Here is a 22,991-nt window from a genome sequence, read left to right as displayed (position 1 = left end):
ACAGTCCTGGGTGCTCTGCCAATTGGGTTCCATAGAGAGTCCTGCTACTTTTAGTGCAGATGTAATGAGTCTATGTAACACTATTTTTCTCTTGTTGTTTAATGGTCTCAAACACTAGCCTTGACCCTTTACAATAGGGGGGAATACACAGACAGTATGGATACAAAATAGTATAAAGGGCCTTGTGGCTAACTCTAACCCCTTCATTGTAGCGGCTCTTTATATCTTGCTAGACAAGGTGGCAGATTCACTAAAGTGCAAAGTGGCCGACGCTAACGTCATTTCACCAGAATCCCATCCGCAGGGACATCACCAATTCACTAACAGGCGTAGAGGACATTTTGCTAGTGAACGAAGCCGTCCTTGGACATTTGTAATAAAAAGTGGCCACTTCAAGGTTTTGTACCAAAGAGTGCTAGCAACGTTTCTCTAGGCAGAAATGAATGCTAACGAAAATTCACTATGAAATGCTCGCCCAGCCAATGTAACGATAGCGTAAATTCGGCAGCATTCGGCTGCTGAGACACAACTTTGCATTCTAGTGACTTAGCGTAGTGAAGTGACGCAAAGTGTGCCGGTCACTCGCAAAAATTTACCCTTTAGTTAATTTGCCACAAGGATGGGTCTAAGGATAACCTTGTGACATAAATTCTACAGTGTCAGAAGTCAGGTCCCAGACAACTAGTGGTATAGAATATATGAGTAAGTAAGAGTTTACCAGCTGCTGGTGTGCCATCCTCAGTGCCAGATACGCTGGGAGTGGAACCAGATCTCAAGGGTATGTTTTTATAACCAAGACTATCCTTAGCCGATTGAACCTCCCAGGGCCAGCTGCCCCCATCTGGAGTGCCCATCAGTCTCACATGAATGTATTTAAAGGGCTTTTGGCAGAAGGTCTGTTCCTGTGTCCATCATGAAATGCGTAGGGGACATAGAGGCAAATTCACTAGCCTCCGGAAATGTGCCAGCGACGGCTTCGCTCACATCGCCACTCTTCGCCAGGTGAAAATTTGCCAGGACAACGCTAATTCAAGAAATTGCGAAGTTGCGTCCCAGGTGCCGAACGATGACGAAGTTTCGCTAGCGTTAATTCGGCAAGCAAAGCAAAGTTGAGCTAGCGTTGGCTAATTTGCATACGGTGGGAAGTTAAAGTACAATGAACGTATATGTTGCAGCAAATACATTACATTACACAAGCCCAGGGAACATTAATAAAATAAAATAGAGTTGTTATATTGCCCTACACATGAGCCCAGTGTATCGTGTATGTGCCATATGTTAGGAAATGCAGGGGGGGAACCGAATACCCTAAAATATTTACGATCTTTTGCAGCCTATCACCCTGAAAAACTGTAGAGTCGCCAGTGTTTTTTGAGGAATTCCTATCTACTCTATTGCACTTCGCCTGGTCTGAGGTGGCGAAGTCAAGTCTGGCGCAAGAGGTAACGTTCATTAAAATCCGCATCATAGTGAATTTGTGTGGTTACGTGCATTCGCCAGAGCGCAAATTGCCTGGCATTAGAGTGTGAAGTAGCGCTAGAGTCTATCTCCTTCGCTAGTGACTTTTCGCCAGCGTTAGTCACTTCACCCTTTAGTAAATTTGCCCCATAGTGATTGGGGGCAACAGTTTGCTTGCCAACCCCCTCGGAAACGTGATATCACTGGTTTCACAGATAAGGACACCTGTAAATTCTTTCACACCAAGCTGGTAGACCATTGACCATGAGTTGGGCTCCTACATGATTAAACTGCTCAAGCAGTGATACTCAAAACATGGAATCTAATTTGTTGATTACCCTCTCCATCAGCACATGTATGGAATGTATTGGCCAAACTTTGGTATGGGTGCCTCCACCTTCATTTCCAAGGCATCTATATATGTGCCAAGTTGCCATATTGTGTAACAGAATAATATTTTATGGGCTAAGGAAGTATATATTCTGTGCACTTTCTAGTATACAGGAAAGTGAGACAAACTGTACAATGTAACTATCTTTGGAAAGGAAGTTAAGGTGTGTCCTACTGTTCATAATCTACAAACACAATTTTTAGAGAAAAACCTGGATTGCACTTTTGATAGGGATGCACCAAATCCACTATTTGGGATTCGGGTAAATCCCTGTATCCTTTGTGAAAGATTTGGCTGAATACCAAACTAAATTCAAATCATAATTTTCATATGCACATTAAGGACGGGAAAGGAAAAAGTGACATTTTTGTTTTTACTTCATTGTCTTGTGACGAAAAGTCATGTGAATTTCCTTCCCACTCCTAATTTACAAATGCAAATTAGGATTCGGTTCAGCTGGGCACAAGGATTTGGCCAAATCCTGCTGAAAAAGGCCAAATCCATGGCGAATCCCGAACCGAATCCTGGATTCGGTGCATCCCTAACTTTTGCTCTATCCATACTTCTCTCATGGAGATAAAGTATATGCAATCTATTCTCCTTGGGCTTTGTAGATTCTATGCTCCTCAGTACTCAGTACAGTTCAGAATGACTGAAATAGTGTGGGAAAGGATAATAGGGACAGCTGCTCCCAGGAGTATAACAATAACGGTCACAACTATGGATGTTGGAACCCTTCCTGTGGAAACACAGTGGGAGGTCCGAGGAGTAAAGAGGAGGATGGGGGGGGGGTCATGAAGTTGAACTAGTGACTTTGCATCAGGATAGGAAGCCTGTTGGGTGCTCATCTGCTCACCCAGCTCTTATTGGTATTATTTAACTGTGTGGTCCTTCTGCAGTCTTCTTGTTATACATTTAAATGTTCCTCAGTTGTGTTTCTTCAGATCTAAACCAGAAATTCAAAGTTTCTATCTTATGGCTTGTTCGTGGTGATAAATTCTTTTCAGTAAAGAAGCTGCACTCGAAGAAGCCTTACCCCACAATTTGGACCAAATTGACTTGACCATATTAACTATAGTCATATTAACTTGACCATTGTCCCCATACTTGGGATGTCGTTGTTCCTAAGTGACTGGAAGGAATTGGTTATGGGAATAAACCAAGTATCAAACTGAGTCATACACATTATGGACAGTAGGGTATGGGATTGCCCCAAAAGACACATAATGTAGAGATTTGCAGAGGTAAAAGAGACAGTGAACAATGGAACAGTACTGAGGAACACCAGCATTCTAGACACCCAACAAAGACTGTTACAGTTGGGACCGGACAGATCTCTCACACACACACTCCACCTGACTTTACTATATACCACAACGTAACACAGACACTGTACACCATTCTATAAATAAATAGCCATTGGATACAATTGTTCTCTATGAGCATATGTGCACTTATTCTTTATCATGTTCTTACTACTATCATATCACAATGATACACCCATCATGTCTGACGTTTAGCATTATTTACTTAACTTTACACATCTGCTGAGTGTACACTTGTACTTTTTGTCTGTTGTCTGTTGTCCAGCACATCCAGAGACTGAACTAGGAGGAGGCGGGCCCTGGTGCCTGCCGTGCAGCCGGGCCACGCCCCCACCCTCTTCCGCGCGGTGTGCGCGTGGGGCGCATGACTGCCGGGGGGCCCTGCGGGGGTGCGGGCCCTGGCCCAATTGCACCCCCTGCTCCCCCGGTAGTTACACCACTGGGTACATCTATGTTATTTGTTGCACCATGGTCCTAGAGGAACATTATTTTGTTTCATTGTGTACTGTACAAACATATATGGATGAAATGACAATAAACTCACTTGACTCTTGACTCTTGAAGACCCTATGAAATACAGCAGGGTAACTGAACAATGGAACATTATGAGGAACACCAACATTCTAGAAACCCAAAAAAGACCATTATAGTTATTAAGAACCTATGAAATATAGCAGGGTGACTGAAGAATGGAACAGTACTGAGGAACACCAACATTCTGACTCACTCCAAAAGACTTTACATCATATACAGTATATATATATATATATATATATATATATATATAGCCAAAATACACAAAGAATAAAAAAAAAAATACCCTAACACTCATTCAAGCTGTCCAAAATCCCATTGCACTGAGCCCCTACTGACATAAACCCCACAGTTTGGGCCATATTGACTATAGCCATATTGACTTGACCGTTTTTCTACACTTGGGCCCATGTTTAGGCAGTTTTGATCCTCTGACCCACAGAGAAAATATGTTCCACCTCCCGTGTGGCATCTGTGTGTGACCACATTAAAAATAGTCTGACCAAATGGCTTATGGGTTGACCAGCTGCCTATCCAAAAAGTTGGGCCAGGTATCGCTATTTTAAACGCATTATCGAGTAATGACATGTATCAGGTATGAGCAACACCACCTAAATTCTGTTAATGTTGCTAATTACTGGGCAATGTCATTACTCTATAATGCATTTAAAATACCTGGCACGACTTTTGGCCCAACTTTCATGCCAAATAAAACATTTATAATGCTGATTACAAGCATGAAATTTATATGACACCTGTTGACCAGGAATTGAGCATAATTAAGGCACAGAGTTTGTTTAATTGCACAGGCATACTTTTGTTTTGAAAGATTTATGCCTATATGAATCTGTAAAAATAATTAATCAACCCTTTAAATAACATATAGCAGTGTATGCAATGCAGCTTTGGTGGGAAATTAGAGAAAGTGCATCCAATCAGTTGTATGAACTGAATAAAAAGACTGCATTGAATAAGTCAATTCACTGTAATGATCTCATGTAAAACTTCCATCACAAACGATTAAAAAGCCATCATGGAATCCCACATGATGTCATAGTTTGTAATTGTCTGGAAGAACTTGATTGACCTGGGTAGCAATACGGTAATTGTCCAAGTATCCAGCTGTGTCATACACATTATGGACAGTAGGGTATGGAAAAAGTGAAAGATGTCCACATTCTATGGGAGTGCCCCAAAAGACATGGAATGTAGAGATTTAGCAGAGACAAGAGAGACATTGAATGACAGAACAGTTCTAAATAACATCCAACATTCTATAACCCAACAAAGACTGTCAAAGTTAAAAAGATCCCTGGAACTATAGTAGGTGACTGTTACCCCGATATCTAAATGCCAGTTAGGGGGAGATTTGGGGTGAGTGTTTATTTGTACCCTGGGTACCCCTGGAACTATAGCAGGGTGACTGTTACCCCAATGTTTCTATATATCTGTAACCTTGTTATTAGCTAAGGGGGCTCAACCCAAAGTCCAGTTGGGGAGATTTGGGTGTAATGATTATTTCTGCCCTGGGTTCCCCAGGATCTATAGCAGGGTGACTGTTACCCCAATGTTTCTATATATCTGTAACATTGTTATGAGCTAAGGGGGCCCAGCCTGAAGGCCAGTTAGGGGGAGATTTAGGGTGAGTGTTTATTTGTCCCCTTGGTACCCCTGGAACTATAGCAGGGTGACTGTTACCCCAATGTTTCTATATATCTGTAACCTTGTTATGAGCTAAGGGGGCCCAGCCTGAAGGTCAGTTAGGGGGAGATTTGGGGTGAGTGCTTATTTGTGCCCTGGGTACCCCTGGAACTGTAGCAGGGTGACTGTTACCCCAATGTTTCTATATATCTGTAACCGTGTTATGAGCTAAGGGGGCCCAGTCTGAAGGTCAGTTAGGGGGAGATTTGGGGTGAGTGCTTATTTGTACCCTGGGTACCCCTGGAACTATAGCAGGGTGACTTTTACCCCAATGTTTCTATATATCTGTAACCTTGTTAGGTCTGTAGTACTTATTGACTAGTGATGACACTTCTTCATGGACATAGGGAAGTGGAAGATTATCCATGCAAAGGAGCAATATCTGAGCATAAAGGCCCTATCTTAAGACTTATTTATGAAGTTGCTGCTTACCAAAACAATACACATTTCTATTTTAAAAAAGAGAGATCCTGTGCCCACTCATTTATTCACACCTAAGAGTTACATCGTCTCTATTCTTGTGTGTGCCAGAGGCCTGCCAACGGATAGGCAATGTAGTAGTGTTCGGCCTGAGAACCAGCAATGCCTCTTTATTTCTCTAAAGGTTATAGTTTAAAATTAATTAATTATTTATTATTATTTGTTTGATTTTTGGGCCCTTTTGTAAAGTTGTTACTGACTCATCTTAAAGCCTTGCATAAGCTTCCATGGTCAGGTTGTCCGTTATTTTTTATCACCCACCCTATTGTGTTACAATGTCGACATGTTTTAATACAGAGAGCACAGAACAGAGTACATTATAGAGAGGCATAAACTGCAGAGCAATGACAAAGGAGAAATATTCTTTTGCTAAACACAGTTTAATGGTAATGTTTATGGTTAGTATGGGTAATGCTACTTTAGCAAGAAAGGGGACAGAAAAGACAGTGTTCCGAGATAAATTTAGAATCAAGTTGTTCTTAATTGGGGTGTAGCTGTGTTTAGTCCCCTCATCTGACTCCCCACCCTCTTTCCTGGCTTCACGCTGACAAGGCATTTGAGATTTCTGGCACTTTAAACAATTTCTTTCTCCCTGGTGAACTGAAATATTTAGGAAAAAGGGGCAGGGAGGGAGAACTACAGAAAAGCAGACTTTGAGGAGACTAGGGCTTTGCAGATCACTATATATATACAGTATATCTATCTATTATTATTATATAGGGTTGCTAACTTGGAACATAAAACTGCATGTAGTTGTCTGTAACTATATGAGTTCATACATGCTGAGCGTGAGAAAAGATTACAGTTAAAGCAATGCCAAAATAATAAAGCATGTCTAAAGGGTGAATGTAATTTCCTGATATTTCCATTGGAGGAATAAAGCGTAATCAGTTGTAATATACATTTAGTTTCACATAATTACACACAGCTTTCTTCTATCTGCAGCTGTTGCAACACTACATGGTTGGGTGGATACTGCTCCCTAATATTAAAGGGCCTCTATGAAGGGGTATGAATGGTATATTGTTGTTTTTTATTGTACAGACTATGGGACAGTTTAGGGGGTTGTTCCTAAGATGTTTTGACGGTAATGGTAACTCAATTCATCAAAAGCTTCACCCAGTGGTGTAACTAAAATTACTGGGCCCCACAGAAAAAATAATTTTGGGCTCCCCTAAACTTGGCAATGACTTTTTCATAACGTCAGACTGCTTCTTGTCCAGTTACACCCCTGATAGTCCAAATTATAGCCAAACAGAAGCATTTACGGTACTTTTTCTCCTACTTTAGCACCCTGACTCTTCCATTTAATTCCACAATGTAAGAAATTTAAGAGAGTTGCACAGACATCATGTTTCACGTGGGGAGCTTACCATTTCTATTGTGACTACTTGCTCATCAACTTTTCTGGGGGCATAACCCCTCCTTATAACATCCTATTACTTCATATAACCCTCCCTATAACTCCTCCTATTGCTCCATATAACCCTCCCTATAACTCCTCCTATTGCTCCATATAACCCTCCCTATAACTCCTCCTATTGCTCCATATAACCCTCCCTATAACTCCTCCCATTGCTCCATATAACCCTCACTATAACTCCTCCTATTGCTCCATATAACCCTCCCTGTAACTCTTCCTACTGCTCCATATAACCCTCCCTATAACTCCTCCTATTGCTCCATATAACCCTCCCTATAACTCCTCCTATTGCTCCATATAACCCTCCCTAAACTCCTCCTATTGCTCCATATAACTCTCCCTATAACTCCTCCTATTGCTCCATATAACCCCTCCCTATAACTCCTCCTATTGCTCCATATAACCCCTCTCTATAACTCCTCCTCTGCTCCATATAACCCTCCCTATAACTCCTCCTATTGCTCCATATAACTCCTCCCTATAACTCCTCCTATTGCTCCATATAATCCTCCCTGTAACTCTTCCTACTGCTCCATATAACCTCTCTCTATAACTCCTCCTATTGCTCCATATAACCCTCCCTATAACTCCTCCTATTGCTCCATATAACCCCTCCCTATAACTCCTCCTATTGCTCCATATAACCCTCCCTATAACTCCTCCTATTGCTCCATATAACCATCCCTATAACTCCTCCTACTGCTCCATATAACCCTCCCTATAACTTCTCCTATTGCTCCATATAACCCTCCCTATAACTCCTCCTATTGCTCCATATAACCCTCCCTATAACTCCTCCTATTGCTCCATATAACCCTCCCTATAACTCCTCCTACTGCTCCATATAACCCTCCCTATAACTCCTCCTATTGCTCCATATAACCCTCCCTATAACTCCTCCTATTGCTCCATATAACCCTCCCTATAACTCCTCCTATTGCTCCATATAACCCTCCCTATAACTCCTCCTATTGCTCCATATAACTCCTCCCTATAACTCCTCCTATTGCTCCATATAACCCTCCCTGTAACTCTTCCTACTGCTCCATATAACCTCTCTCTATAACTCCTCCTATTGCTCCATATAACCCTCCCTATAACTCCTCCTATTGCTCCATATAACCCTCCCTATAACGCCTCCTACTGCTCCATATAACCCTCCCTATAACTCCTCCTATTGCTCCATATAACCCTCCCTATAACTCCTCCTACTGCTCCATATAACCCTCCCTATAACTCCTCCTATTGCTCCATATAACCCTCCCTATAACTCCTCCTATTGCTCCATATAACCCTCCCTATAACTCCTCCTATTGCTCCATATAACCCTCCCTATAACTCCTCCTATTGCTCCATATAACTCCTCCCTATAACTCCTCCTATTGCTCCATATAACCCTCCCTGTAACTCTTCCTACTGCTCCATATAACCTCTCTCTATAACTCCTCCTATTGCTCCATATAACCCTCCCTATAACTCCTCCTATTGCTCCATATAACCCCTCCCTATAACTCCTCCTATTGCTCCATATAACCCTCCCTATAACTCCTCCTATTGCTCCATATAACCCTCCCTATAACTCCTCCTATTGCTCCATATAACCCTCCCTATAACTCCTCCTATTGCTCCATATAACCCTCCCTATAACTCCTCCTATTGCTCCATATAACCCTCCCTATAACTCCTCCTATTGCTCCATATAACCATCCCTATAACTCCTCCTACTGCTCCATATAACCCTCCCTATAACTCCTCCTATTGCTCCATATAACCCTCCCTATAACTCCTCCTATTGCTCCATATAAACCTCCCTATAACTCCTCCTATTGCTCCATATAACCCTCCCTATAACTCCTCCTATTGCTCCATATAACCCTCCCTATAACTCCTCCTATTGCTCCATATAACCCTCCCTATAACTCCTCCTATTGCTCTATATAACCCTCCATATAACTCCTCCTATTGCTCTATATAACCCTCCCTATAACTCCTCCTATTGCTCCATATAACCCTCCCTATAACTCCTTCTATTGCTCCATATAACCCTCCCTATAACTCCTCCTACTGCTCCATATAACTCCTCTTTCTAAATTCTTTTCTTGCCCATATCCCCTTATTGATCAGTTCAACTCTCTGTAAGTGTTCTGACTATATGTCCCCCTATTTCTCTATATAACCCCGCCCTATAACTCCCTATCATTTGCTGTAATGGAAAAATCACATGTTTTTTTCTTTGACTTTCCCAACAAACCTTTCCCCCTATTATATCACTGTATAAGCCTCATCCATTAAATGTAATTCCTGTCCTGTCTTTCACAAAAAGAATTATTGATGTTGGCAGAGTTCGGATGAGTTTTTTTGGCCGGGATCCTGAGCATTTCCAAGGTTGCAGGTCAGAGCTCCAGCTGGTTACACACTTTCCCTCTTGTTTGACACAATTCAATGTGCATAAAACTCTCTATTCCCTGGACTGGTCCCAGGCACAAGAGTAAACACTGGACTGAGCCAAAGGGAATCTGCTGCAAGAGACACACAGTAAAGTGCTGCCTTGGCCCAGACACACAATATTGTATCTCTAGAAGAACAACTGTAGGTGTCATGGTCATCTCAATGAAGAATACTGAACTACCATAATGTCCGCCATGTATCCTCTACATTATAACATTCCCCCATCACTACATCCTTCCGCGATCATTATCTTCCCCCCCTTCCCCGATCATTATCTTCCCCATCACAACCTATAAAATTCCCCTCAGGCAGATGTCCATGTAAATCTCCCATCCCACACGGCTTCCCCCCGGGACGGCCCTCATCACTGCAGAGAACATTGTTTCAACCACAACAAAATGTTCAACTCATGGGAAAGATCCCTTTATGCCCTTCTGACGTTGCCTGGGGATTCAGCGCTACAAAATACTGCTGAGTATGACTTGTGAGAGGGACTGCAGACATTCCTGATGGAATGTTCAATGGACGAATATTTAGGGCTCAGTCTTCCATTACTTCTCATGTTTTATACGCTATTATATATAAATATATCCCAATTATAACTGCAGTATCTGTCTGTCCCTTTCTGTTCTCTGCCCTGGTGGTTCTGACTCCTAAAACAATGTAGCAAGAAACCAGATAAGTAACAGAACTGGCAAGAAGTTTCTGCTTTCAATTGCAATTACATTTATAAATAACATCATAGGGGTTGCTCACCTTTAAATTCACTTTAAGTACGTTATACAGAGTGATATTCTGAGACAATTTGCAATTGGTTTTAATTTGGGTTTTAATTTTTTATTATTTGTGGTTTTTGAGTTTTTTATACGGCAGCTCTCCAGTTTGCAATTTCAGGGTCCAAATAAACCTAGCAGCCATGCATTGATTTGAATAAGAGACTGGAATATGAATAGGAGAGGCACTGAATAAAAAGAGCAATAATAAAAAGTAGCAATAATAATAATACATTCGCTCACAGCGCAACACTTCGCCAGGCGTAGATTTGCCAGGACAACGCTAATTCACTAAAATTCAAAATTGCGGCTAGGGCGACGAACGCTGGTGAAGTTGCACTAGCATTACTGCGCCAAGCGAAGCAAAGTTGCGCTAGCATTGGCTAATTTTCAGAAGGCGGGAAGTTAAAGTAGAATGGACGTATATGTTGCAGTCAATACATTACATTACACAAGCCAGGGAACCTTTATAAAATAAAATAGAGTTGTTATATTGTCCTACACATGAGCCCAGTGTATAGTTTATGTGCCATATGTTAGGAAATGTAGGGGGGTAGCCGGTTACCCCAAAAAAATCTTACACTATTTTTCAGCCTATCACTCTGAAAAAGGAAAAGTCGCCAGCGCTTTTTGGGAAAATTGTCAACTATGTTTTGAGGAACTCCTATCTACTCTATTGCACTGATCTGAGGTGACGAAGGCAAGTCTGACACTAGAGGTAACGTTCAGTAAAATCCGCATCTTAGTGAATTTGGGTAGTTACATCCATTCACCAGAGCGCAAATTCGCCAGGCGTTAGGGAGCGAAGTACCGCTAGAGTCTATCTCCTTCACTAGCAAAGTTACGCCAGCAACGGATAGTAAATCGGTGAAGTACCGAAATGACGTCACGCTGGCGAATTGTCGCACGTGTTAGTCACTTCGCCCTTTAGTAAATTTGCCCCTTACAGTGTGCATAAAGATGAACCGCCCCTATAAACCACTGAAAATGCTTAAAGAGGAAGTTCACCATTATAATGCTTAAAGGGGTCATTTTCAAGCAACCATATTTTTTATAACCACAACGCATCGTTTTCCTACACAATTCCAGCATTATTAGTGTCATTTCCAGTGCTCGCTATCAAAATGATGTGTGCTCCTGATTTTTAAGGTGCAACTCTACTGAGTAGTGATGGGTAAACTTATTTGCCAGGCATGGATTTGAGGCGAATTTCCACGTTTTAACGTCTGAGAATGTTTTTGCAAAATGGTGGCAATTGACTATAATGGATTTGGGCAAAATAGTTGCGCTTATAAAAATTTTCCTTTGCGTCAAAATTGTCGCATGGCAAAATTATTTTGACGCCCATTGACTTCAATGCATTTCACTAATTTTTCCCTGTTTTTGTTAATTTTTTCACCGTTTGGCAAATTTTTCACCATCGCTGCCATCACCCCATTTCAATAGGTGCTCTCTGCCTAATTTGTAACAGGAGGCAGGACCTGCGTCGGACTGGGGTTCCAGGGGTCCACCGGGGTTGCTGCCTCTGGGCCCACCACTGCTTTTATTTATGCAGCAACTGCAAACATGACCCCTATACTATGTTATAATATAACTTTTCATCTGGACTTTCTCTGATTCTTTTCCTTCTCTTGGATTCATCTTCCAGTCTGTCCCTTAAACCTGACCTGGTTGCTAGGATCATTTATAAACCATAATTATAAAACATTTTATTTTCCAGACTGAACAGCTGCACATCAAATAATGACAAATCGTGACAAGTCTGATGAAATATCTACATCTTATGTTAAAGTAAAGGTGAATGTGTCCCGTCTAGCTGTGCAGTAGGATTGACATGATAACAAGGTAATACAAATTAGAAATATTATGAAATTATGGTTGTTGTCACCTCAAACACTTCTTCGTCGAGCAGTCTGGTCCCTAAGAGAGTCACTCCTTCTGTGCTGATGATGGGATTAGTGCTCCGGTCCAGCGTGTGGCTCTGCATCTTGTCACAGTCAATAATCATCGTCATGTTTTTCCCTTCCACGCTAAATGCTATCCGGTGCCACCTGGAAAGGACGACCAACAGGGCACCTTGTTATTTATTATTTGTTATTAGAGATTGTTATTAGATGCATATCAGTCATTCAAGCAGTTTCAGCTCCAGATGCAAAACGCAAATTCATTTTTAATTATTTTATTCATTCATTTATAAAGAAAATGGGCAAATATGCACCTGGGCAGTAACCCATACTAACCAATCCCTGATAAGATTTCTTCAGCCAGCTGCAGGTAGAACAATGGAAGCAAATGTTTCATTGGTTGCCATCAGTTACTGCCCAGGGGCAGCATCGGGTGGAGGGCAGCCCTAAGCTAGGCCAGTGAAATACTGGCCAGGTAGCAACCCTAGGCCCACCACATTCCCCTGGGCCCCCTGCCACAGCCACAAAGCATGACCCCCTGCCCAAGCCTCAACCACCTCTGGCATTCCCTTGCCTGCCTTCTCCTTCTTGAAGGTGCATGGAGGGCCAGGGAGGGTGGGAGGAAGCCACACTAATGGCTTCACATAGGGAGGGGGTCTGGGCCAGTGGGGCCCACCAGGTTGCCAGCCCAGTCCAACCCTGCCCAGGTGTAAATTTGCCCAATGTTTATAAATGACCCCCACTGTGACTCCACAATTACTCCAATTCAATTGTAAAACATTCTTCTCTTCCAGAGCCTGGCTATACTATACACAGGCCTTTAAATATAATTTAAGAAATAAGGCAACTTTGCGTGTCTTGCCCTTTAATGCCGCTTCCACTCCAAGGCCTCGGTGCCAAAGGTGTGTGCAGAGTTCATTAACTGCATTATAACCATTTTCATTTAAAGAACACAAACACTATCCCCAAAGAAAAGATGTCCCTTGGTTTGTTACTCACTTGCCATCAGCCAAGTTGATCTTTTTGAAGAAAGGGTAGTTTTCGGGGCTTGGTTTGCCATTTTGGTCTTCATATAAAAACACAGGGGAACGCCCTATCTCCACACCAAGCTGCTGGACTCCATGCTCATTATAAATAGAGAATATGAAGAACTGAGCTCCTTTTTTGGCCCTCAGAGTGATGAGTATAGAGAAGTCCTCAGGGAAAGTTCCATCTGTGGAGTAATATAATAATATATTCAGGAGAAAATCCTTATCTATCCTGAAGTCAGGATCAGCAGGTATAGTAGGGAGAGATGGTGCCTATAGTAACAGTGGATAATAGTCTCTGGGAAGGGAGTGTGACTGTGGGATAGCAGGTATAGTAGGGAGAGATGGTGCCTATAGTAACAGTGGATAATAGTCTCTGGGAAGGGAGTGTGACTGTGGGATAGAAGGTATAGTAGGGAGAGATGGTGTCTATAGTAACAGTGGGATAATATCCTCTGGGAAGGGAGTGTGACTGTGGGATAGCAGGTATAGTAGGGAGAGATGGTGCCTATAGTAACAGTGGATAATAGTCTCTGGGAAGGGAGTGTGACTGTGGGATAGCAGGTATAGTAGGGAGAGATGGTGTCTATAGTAACAGTGGATAATAGTCTCTGGGAAGGGAGTGTGACTGTGGGATAGCAGGTATAGTAGGGAGAGATGGTGTCTATAGTAACAGTGGGAAAATAGACTCTGGGAAGGGAGTGTGACTGTGGGATAGCAGGTATAGTAGGGAGAGATGGTGTCTATAGTAACAGTGGATAATAGTGCCTGGGAAGGGAGTGTGACTGTGGGATAGCAGGTATAGTAGGGAGAGATGTGTCTATAGTAACAGTGGATAATAGTCTCTGGGAAGGGAGTGTGACTGTGGGATAGCAGGTATAGTAGGGAGAGATGGTGCCTATAGTAACAGTGGATAATAGTCTCTGGGAAGGGAGTGTGACTGTGGGATAGCAGGTATAGTAGGGAGAGATGGTGCCTATAGTAACAGTGGATAATAGTCTCTGGGAAGGGAGTGTGACTGTGGGATAGCAGGTATAGTGGGGAGAGATGGTGCCTATAGTAACAGTGTGGATAATAAATTCTGCAAAGAACTGTATAAACATATGAAGTCAAGAGTAGGGTAAAAAATGGTGACACAATGTTGAAGTTTTGAAAATTTGACTATTCCAATATTCCAGGTTAATCAGACATAAAATATAAATAGTACATAAATAGTACACACCTGGGAATAGCTGCTTGGTGGGAGCACTGAAGTGTGTTCTGTTCTCTAATCGGTAAGCAATATCCGTCTCCTCGATCCCCTGCCGCTGTGTGCAAAGTCCTGACGCAAGTGTTACTCCTCTGCTGCCTTCTCGGAGTTCCAGAGCTTCTAGAATATTCACATGAGAAGCTATAAAGTGAAAAAAGAGAAAGGTGAGATACTGGTAACATAGGTAACTAGCAAAAATAAATTTGTAGTCTTATAGGGCATTTGTTTTTGTTAGATGGGGTCAGTGATCCCGTTTAAAAACTGGAGTCAGAGTCAGAAAAAGAAGGCAAATAATTCAAAAACTATAAAAAAAACTGTAAAAAAGGCCAATTGAAAAGCTGCTTAGAATTAGCCATTGTGTATTACTTCAAGGTAAACCCCTTTAATAACATTGGTTTCAAGCATCATTTTTAGTAAAATGCCAGCCTGGTGTCACCCTGCAGTCTATATATGGCCTTAAGGAAGAGGCACAATCTGTATTGATTTAATATGAGACATAGCCCTGTTGTGGAATTTCTATACCGATGTTTCGGAAAAAGGAGCAGCTGTTTTGTTTTTTACAATTAAAACAGAGTTTATTTGATGAATTTCATGTGTGCGTGAACATGTCCAGCTGACTGACCAACAGAAAGAGCTTCTCTTTAATAAACGTTTGCAGAACAAATTGCAATGACCAGGCTCATGCCTTCATTTTATGGCCTAGACAAAAGAAAGGCTATTTTTCAGTTTCCAAATGCTAGAAAGTCATGTGAAAAAATGGGTTTCCATAGAGTCTGCTGGAGAAAATGCAGGGTTTTCCCTGTGTGTCCCAGGGCAGCATCTGGATCATATATGAATGGAGTCATTTGCAACGTGCAAGGCAGGCTTTGAAGGGTGCAAAAATGGGCAAAGTATTTGCATCCTGTCCTACATACTAGGTGCTCCAGGTCTTACTGCTCCAAGACAGAATGCAGAGACCAGAGCACCCCTATGAATACAGAGCTGCCACTGTATTCATGAGGAGCAGGTGGGGAAGGCAAGTAAGCATCATTCAGTTATGACATGATGTGATCTCAGCCTGCACTGGGCACTGTTCTTATTGCCTGGGATAGCCCAGGACTTGCTGCTTCTGTTTGCACCAGGGCTCCCTCCAATGGCACCACCACCCTCTTCCATTACACCACTACCCCAACATCTCCCATGGCACCACCACCAACCCCCTCCCATGGCACCACCACCCCACCCCCTTCCATGACACCACACCCCACCTTCTTCCTTGGCACCACCACCCCACCCCTCCCATGGCACCACCACCCCACCCCCTTCCATGACATCACCAACCCAACCTCTCCCATGGCACCACCACCCACCCCCTGCCATGGCACCACCCCCCTCCCATGGCACCACCACCCCACCCCTTCCATGACACCACCAACCCAACCTCTCCTATGGCACCACCACCCCACCCCCTCCCATGGCACCACCACCCTCTCCAATGGCACCACCACACCATCCCCTCCCATGACACCACCACCCACCCCACCCTCTCCCATGGCACCACCTTCCTATCCCCTCCCATGGCACCACCACCCCCCCAGATCCAGGCACACTTATTTGTTTCCAGCATCAATCCTGCACTGTTGCATCAACCCCAGCATGAATATCTTACACAGCATCAATCTTGCTCACCATTGGGGCTGAGTACCATCGCACCACCTGCACCCCTAGTAGCTACACCACACACATCATACATTAAATTGCCTTACAATAACTACATAATACTGGCATAAGCAGAGAGGCAGGTAAAACACATATACAGTGCTATATGCCTGTTTCTGGTGGTATTACCCAGTGACATAACTATAGGAAGCAGATACTGAGCTTGCTGGGGTCTCCTGCCTCTAAAGCTTGAGGGACGCAAGGTGAGCTTACAAGTGGAGGGAGCAGACAGGTGGGATGAGAGGGCTTGCAAGGGGAGGGAGTGGGGAGACGGGTAGGGGCTCCATTATGCAAAGTTTTTTGCAGGGGGCTTGGTGCACTGTTGTTATGCCGCTGGTATTCCCACAAGACTGTATGTGATGGTATTTCCAGGGCCCCACTAGTGAGTTGTAACAATAGGTCTCTTGACTTACAGCTAACAAATCAGCTGCTAACAAAATAAACAGGGTGATTTGTTTGCTATAATTCAATTTGCACAATGTGCCGTGCATATGACACATTTTCAGTGTAATTTCACCCATTTTTAGATTTGCCTTTTAAAGTGGTAAAGAAGTGGAGACATTAGCTGGGAGTCAGTAACAATAGTTTCCCTGTACTGGCTAAGAAGGGTGAGCTCCCTGTGTCTTTTCTTTCTCTAACAAAAGGATGTTGTTTGGAGTCAAGGTTCAGAAGAGTTACAACGTGTCCTGTTAAAAATATAAATAAGGGTAATGAAAGTGGGAGGTGAGGGGGGTAGTTCTGTTCTGCTTGTGTGCACTATGAATTACTGACATAACGAATCACTATGCTCCAGTGCAGTATTAATGTGCCATTGTGTTGGGATTGAATAGACACTAAGTGGTGTTGGGTGGAGGCGGAGTGATTAACAAGCATAGCTGGCCCCAGGGATATACCATATATTGGCGATATCAGAAAATTTTTCGTCTTTTCCCAATATCAACATTGTATAAACAAAACTGAAGCTGCTATGACACAAGACCCTAGAGGTTTGGTATCTGATGCTTCATTGCTGGAAATGAATGTATTGGATTTAATAAAACCCTGCTGGAAAATAAAGCTGAGCAATAATAAATATAAAGACAACTCATCAATAAAAAAAACTGCCACTTCTCATTTTCCAAATGTATAACTCCTCATCACACCAACACCAGTCACCCGAAGTGGAAAACAGAAAGCGATGGGATAGCAAACGGATAAATGAGAATGGAATTGGAAAATAAAAATGGCAGAACAGAAAGTATCCAAAAGTAACAGCATGAAAGAGAAGGGGAGAGTTGAGAAAAAACCATGAAAGTGTAGAAACTTGCTAAAATAAGGTTTATAAAAGAAACATAGCAATGGCTTTAAAGCAGCAGAAGAAAATTAAGATGAAGAAAATGCAGGCGAACAAGAGGACAAAGCATGCAAACATAAAATACAATGGGGATTGGAGATCCTAGACCTCAGGTTTCTTCAAGAAGAATGATACTTTCCAGAAGGGATAGTAACAGCAAAAATATTATCATTCCAATGGAATTAGAGACACAAGCAACCTAGTTTATACATATATAAGTAAAACTATATATAGTTTTAGGATCATTCTGTCCCAGGCCTAGGTGGACCCAGCAGAGACCTAGGGTGCCCTTGGACACTTGGACTACCCCCTGCCTTCCTCATCTCATGTGCGTTCAGAGGATGGACGGGAGTTTGTGGCAACTACCTGGAGTGGAGAAACAGGGGTCTGGTCTAGGCATAGACCTGTTACCTAGTTACCTGTTACCTAGTTACCTGTAACTAGAAGTGCCCCACTAGTTACCTGTAATTTTAAGAGCCAAATTTCCAGTTTACAAACTAGCCTAGCCTCCTGGACCCCTCTGCCGAAGTTGTAAACCCCTCCCTCACCTCCCTCCAGCGCACAAAGGTGAGTGTGCGGGGGAGGGGACGACAGCAGCGCCAAGTTGCCTCAGGTGGTGGAGGGGCCAGGATCACCCATGAGGCCAACATAGAAGGTACGTGTATAACACCCCTACAGTGATGTGCCCTAGGCACGTGCCTCTTTGGCTTACCCCTAGTTCCGACCCTGGGATCCAGTACAAATTCACTGCTGACAATTCAGTGCAGTGAAATTCAGCATGTAACTCCAGCCCAAATTAGCTATTTCCCTTTTTGTTTACACCATGCTGAATCTGGCTCTACTCCCTTCCCCTAAATCCATCCAAGTGGAACAAATATTTAAGAATGAAGTTCATCTCAGTTCAGGTTTCAAATCTTTATGCTTCTATAGACAAAATCTCTGGTATTTGCGGAATCCCTTGTAAGGGTCTCTCTCTTGAGTGTAATGTTATTGGCTGACATGTTAGTCTAAGTTTTGTTAACATTCTATTTTAAAGTTTTCAATAAAATAATCTATTTTTATGGAAAATCAGATATGCTCTGGCTGCTGAGGTACAAGACCAATGGGCAAAGAGAACCAGATGAATGGCCTGGTGATCCTTTCCTACAGGTCACTTGGGAAGTCTACTTGAGCAGGTGAATTTTCAGAAAAAGAAGTTAGCAACCACAATATCCATGATTACAAAAATGATTTTCAACAGTGGTAGTACGTTGAGTCAATGTGAAGTCTAATACCGTTTATGCCTAGTAATTATACAACTTGAAGCAAATGTAGTGTTTTTTAGTTGTCAGCAGCAACTGACACTCACAAAAACCCTTGACTAAGGGAACCTCTGCAATGGAAAAAAAGGCCCATGTATTCCCACCCAAAAAGTAAACAATGTTTTATTTAGCAATAAAAATCCCCACAAAACATATTTCTTTAATCCATAATTGTCAGTATAATGTCAGCAAATACTCTTTGGTTTTGGGAAAAAAAAAATGTAGGGGCTTGTTGAAGAGCAATCCAAAACAGCTGTCGTTCCATTGGTTTATTTCTAAGCAGCTCTTTCGTGTGGCCGGTACCTCTGCCTCCTGTTGATGTCACTTGTAGTTTAATAGAAGATATAACCTTACATGGTGACATCTGGTACTTTGGTAACGTACCACACGAGAGGATCTTTGCCAAATTACATCTAGTGAGCCCCCATAGAGTAGTAATCAAAAAAATAAAGCCCCAAATAAAGTAAACCATTAGCTTCAGATTGACTGAAAATATGGATTTATCCGGGTATCATGTACTAGTCAATGGTGGACTTGTCCACAGGGATATAAGTGTTATGACTCTGGGGCCTACAAGCTCTAGAGTGCCGGAGATTCTACCTTACCATAAACAAAGTCTCTAGGCACATGGCAGATTATGAACTCTCCTCCCTGACTAATACCCATTGCCGTGTGTCAGTTCCAGTTAATTACAACGCAAAGTGCCACAATTGTTATTGTTTGGAAACCGTCACCAGCTTGTTTCTGGGCAACACACTAGCTATGGGGCTACCATGACTTCTACACTGCTGCTGCAGGAAGATCAGCTAAATCCAGATCTTCTGTGAGTTAATGATAAAGACCTTCCAGCCAAGACAGCAAAAAAAAAAACACGAAAACAAGGAACATCAAGCCAACTTGTTTCTATTGAGCAGAAGCTAACAGATGTCTCCCATGGTGCCCAGGCTGTCGGAGTAACGCATTCGTATGACTGATTACTGTGCTACCCCAGGGACTGAGGGATCTTTCAAACTAGGAAATGTTTTGAGAAACACTTGTTTCCCAGTAATACTTCCACTTTAAACTTAGTAACACTAATAAACAAATACTGAGAAAGAAAAGTAATTCAATGGAATTCATATACAAGTTATTTCTTAATAACTTAATAACATTGCTGTGGTTTAAATATTAAGGGGGACTGGATACTTATCCATATCCATTACGTCGATCCGAAATCCATACAGAATAAAAGTTAAGCCCCAGAACTTTGTTTTCAATGGACCTATCCAAACTCATTTCATTTCAGATTGTTTGATATTGAGCGAAATAACTCCATCTTTGAGTGAACACAACATATAAAAAAAGGAGACAGAGCAGGTATTTCAGAGCGTTCAGTAGGAGAATAACTTCATCATCAGGAAAAAGAGAATTTATGTAAGGAAAGCTTTATTTCATAACCAGGAGATTTTAGTTTGCCTTTGCCTTGGGATATATGAAAACCTTTTCCTTAAAGACGTTAATGTTAACGAGCCTGAACCTGTTGGAGCTTAACAGCTGAGATAGATTCTTTGCATTTAATCTTTTACTTTCTTAGAAATTTTATTGTATTTCTCCCACTCCCCTTATCTGTTGATATTCTTTTTAAGCCCAGAAAAAGATTTAGACACTGGGGCAAATTCACTAAAGGGTGAATTTTCGCATGCGAAGGCTTCGCCACACTCTGTGCCACTTTGCCAGGCGCAAATTCGCTACCACTACGCTAATTCACTAAAATGCGAAGTTGCGTCTCTGCAGGCTGGCAAAGTTTCACTAATATTAATTAGTGAGCATGAGCATTTCATAAGGAACTTTCAGTTACGTTCGTTTCTAAGAAACTTCGTTAGTACAGTTACGCTTAGGTCAATTTCAATAGGGAGGGTGCAATACAGTAGGTCATATATTTGTCTTTATTAGAGATGGTGCAAATGCTTGAAGAGGCCACATTAAAAATGTCAAAGGAAGCAAAATAAAGACAAAAGAGATCCTCTAATGTCCTAGACGTGAGACCACCCTAAAACAAATGTGGCATGACCCCTCAAATGGTATGATGTCACTGACATAAGATTGAGGAGGAAGTAGCTTCATCTTATCTGTTCACCAGGTCTAAGCTGGGGAAGGAAACTCTGGCGAAAGAGGTAACGTAATGGAACATTTGAACTTTAGTAAATTGGCGGAGTGATGGTCATTCACCTGGGCAAAAAGCCGCCTGGTGATAGGGCACAAAACTAAACTAGCGATAGTCTCTTTCGCTAGCGAATTGTCCTCTACACCTGTTAGTAAATTGGCGATGTCCCTGCGGATGGGATTTCTGGCGAGTTTTCTCTAGCGATGGCCACTTTGTAAATCTGCCCCATTGGATTTATTGAAAAGTAAAAAGTGATGCATTTAAAGGTGGAACAGAAAGTTTAATGGCATTAAAAACACGGCATGTTGCCCTTACTTCCTGGGGAATGAGCGTGAGGCCTACATCCAATTAGTACAAATGTGTGATGCTCCTTCTTAAAGAATATGTCACCTTGTTTATCAACAGGCAGAAGTTCTTGAGCACCAAAGAGGCGGAGGGCAAGATGCAAAGTCCAACATCCCTATGGCTTATACAACCAACTTGTGTTCTAAATTCTCTGAAATCCTCTTTATTTTTCAATTCCATCCCTCACATACTATGTCTTCCCTTCTTCTTCTCCCTCTTTACTCTGGGCTTATCCTGAATATATTTCAATCCCAAAGAATCATTGGCCCAAATGTTTTATTTGCACAAGGATTAAATGTTTCAGGAACTACACGTGCCCTTTGGCTGTGGAGATCATGATATATATACAGTACAAGTAGCACTGGCAATAAAAGCAGCTCAGATTTTGACCCAAGGATCTTCAGATTCCATGATGATGTTTAGAAGCATAGAATAAACAATCAGGATGTGGGGAATGCATTTGCAATAATGGTGGGAGCCAGGCTTTGGGATGCACACTTCTCTTGGAGCCAGACCAAATTAATTAATTCATCTTCTTGCAGGCTTAATTTACACAAGAGATTTTCTGGATGTCAGAACTGCTATGATTTATCTTATGATAACACTATGGGCTTATTTACATATACCACATCATACAAAAAGGAAATAGACTCTAGGTCTCGTTTACAAATCCAAGACAAATTGCACATCTTAGGCCTCATCATCAGGGCATTTGCACCCATGGGATTTCAGTGCTGCACTTTGCACTATATTTGTTGCAAGGTGAGAAGCACAGCACTGTAGGCACAAGGGACCCCAATACTTATTTCCTGCCTGAAAAGCAGACTCCTGGGCTTTGGACCCTTTATTGGCTGTCCTACTTCTTCAGCCGATCCAGTCCATTCTTCTTCTTCAGCCACTCCAGTCGGTCCTACTTCTTTACTCACTCCAGTCCATCCTACTTCTTCAGTTGCTCCAGTCTGTCTTACTTCTTCAGCCACTCCAGTCTTTGCTACTTCTTTACCCACTCCAGTCCATCCTACTTCTTCAGCCGCTCCAGTCTGTCTTACTTCTTCAGCCACTCCAGTCTGCCTACTTCTTTACCCACTCTAGTCTGTCCTACTTCTTCAGCTACTCCAGTCTGTCCTACATCTTCAGCCGATCCAGTCCATCCTACTTCTTCAGCCACTCCAGTCTGTTCTACTTCTGCAGCCAATCCTGTCAATCCTACTTCTTTACCCACTCCAGTCCATCCTACTTCTTCAGCCACTCCAGTCCATCCTACTTCTTCAGCCACTCCAGTCTGTCCTACATCTTCAGCTACTCCAGTCTGTCCTACATCTTCAGCCGATCCAGTCCATCCTACTTCTTCAGCCACTCCAGTCTGTTCTACTTCTGCAGCCAATCCTGTTGATCCTACTTCTTTACCCACTCCAGTCCATCCTACTTCTTCAGCCACTCCAATCTGTCCTACTTCT

General features: G+C 42.4%; 1 protein-coding gene across 2 annotated transcripts in view; it reads right to left on the bottom strand.

Annotated features, from left to right (window-relative positions):
* Positions 1-22,991, bottom strand: part of col5a3.S (collagen type V alpha 3 S homeolog) — a 110,834-nt gene that overhangs the window by 69,782 nt on the left and 18,061 nt on the right. For both annotated transcript variants that reach the window (XM_018256276.2, XM_018256277.2), the window contains exons 2-4: positions 14,688-14,855; positions 13,437-13,650; positions 12,422-12,584 (exon numbers count right to left, since the gene is read on the bottom strand). In XM_018256276.2, the coding sequence (XP_018111765.1) occupies positions 12,422-12,584; positions 13,437-13,650; positions 14,688-14,855 (545 nt within the window). The remainder of the gene's footprint in view (positions 1-12,421; positions 12,585-13,436; positions 13,651-14,687; positions 14,856-22,991) is intronic.

The sequence above is a fragment of the Xenopus laevis genome, chromosome 3S (assembly GCF_017654675.1).
Source record: "Xenopus laevis strain J_2021 chromosome 3S, Xenopus_laevis_v10.1, whole genome shotgun sequence".
Lineage (NCBI taxonomy): Eukaryota > Metazoa > Chordata > Amphibia > Anura > Pipidae > Xenopus > Xenopus laevis.
The sequence above is the reverse complement of the archived record's forward strand: the minus strand, read 5'-3'. Positions and strand labels throughout refer to the sequence as shown.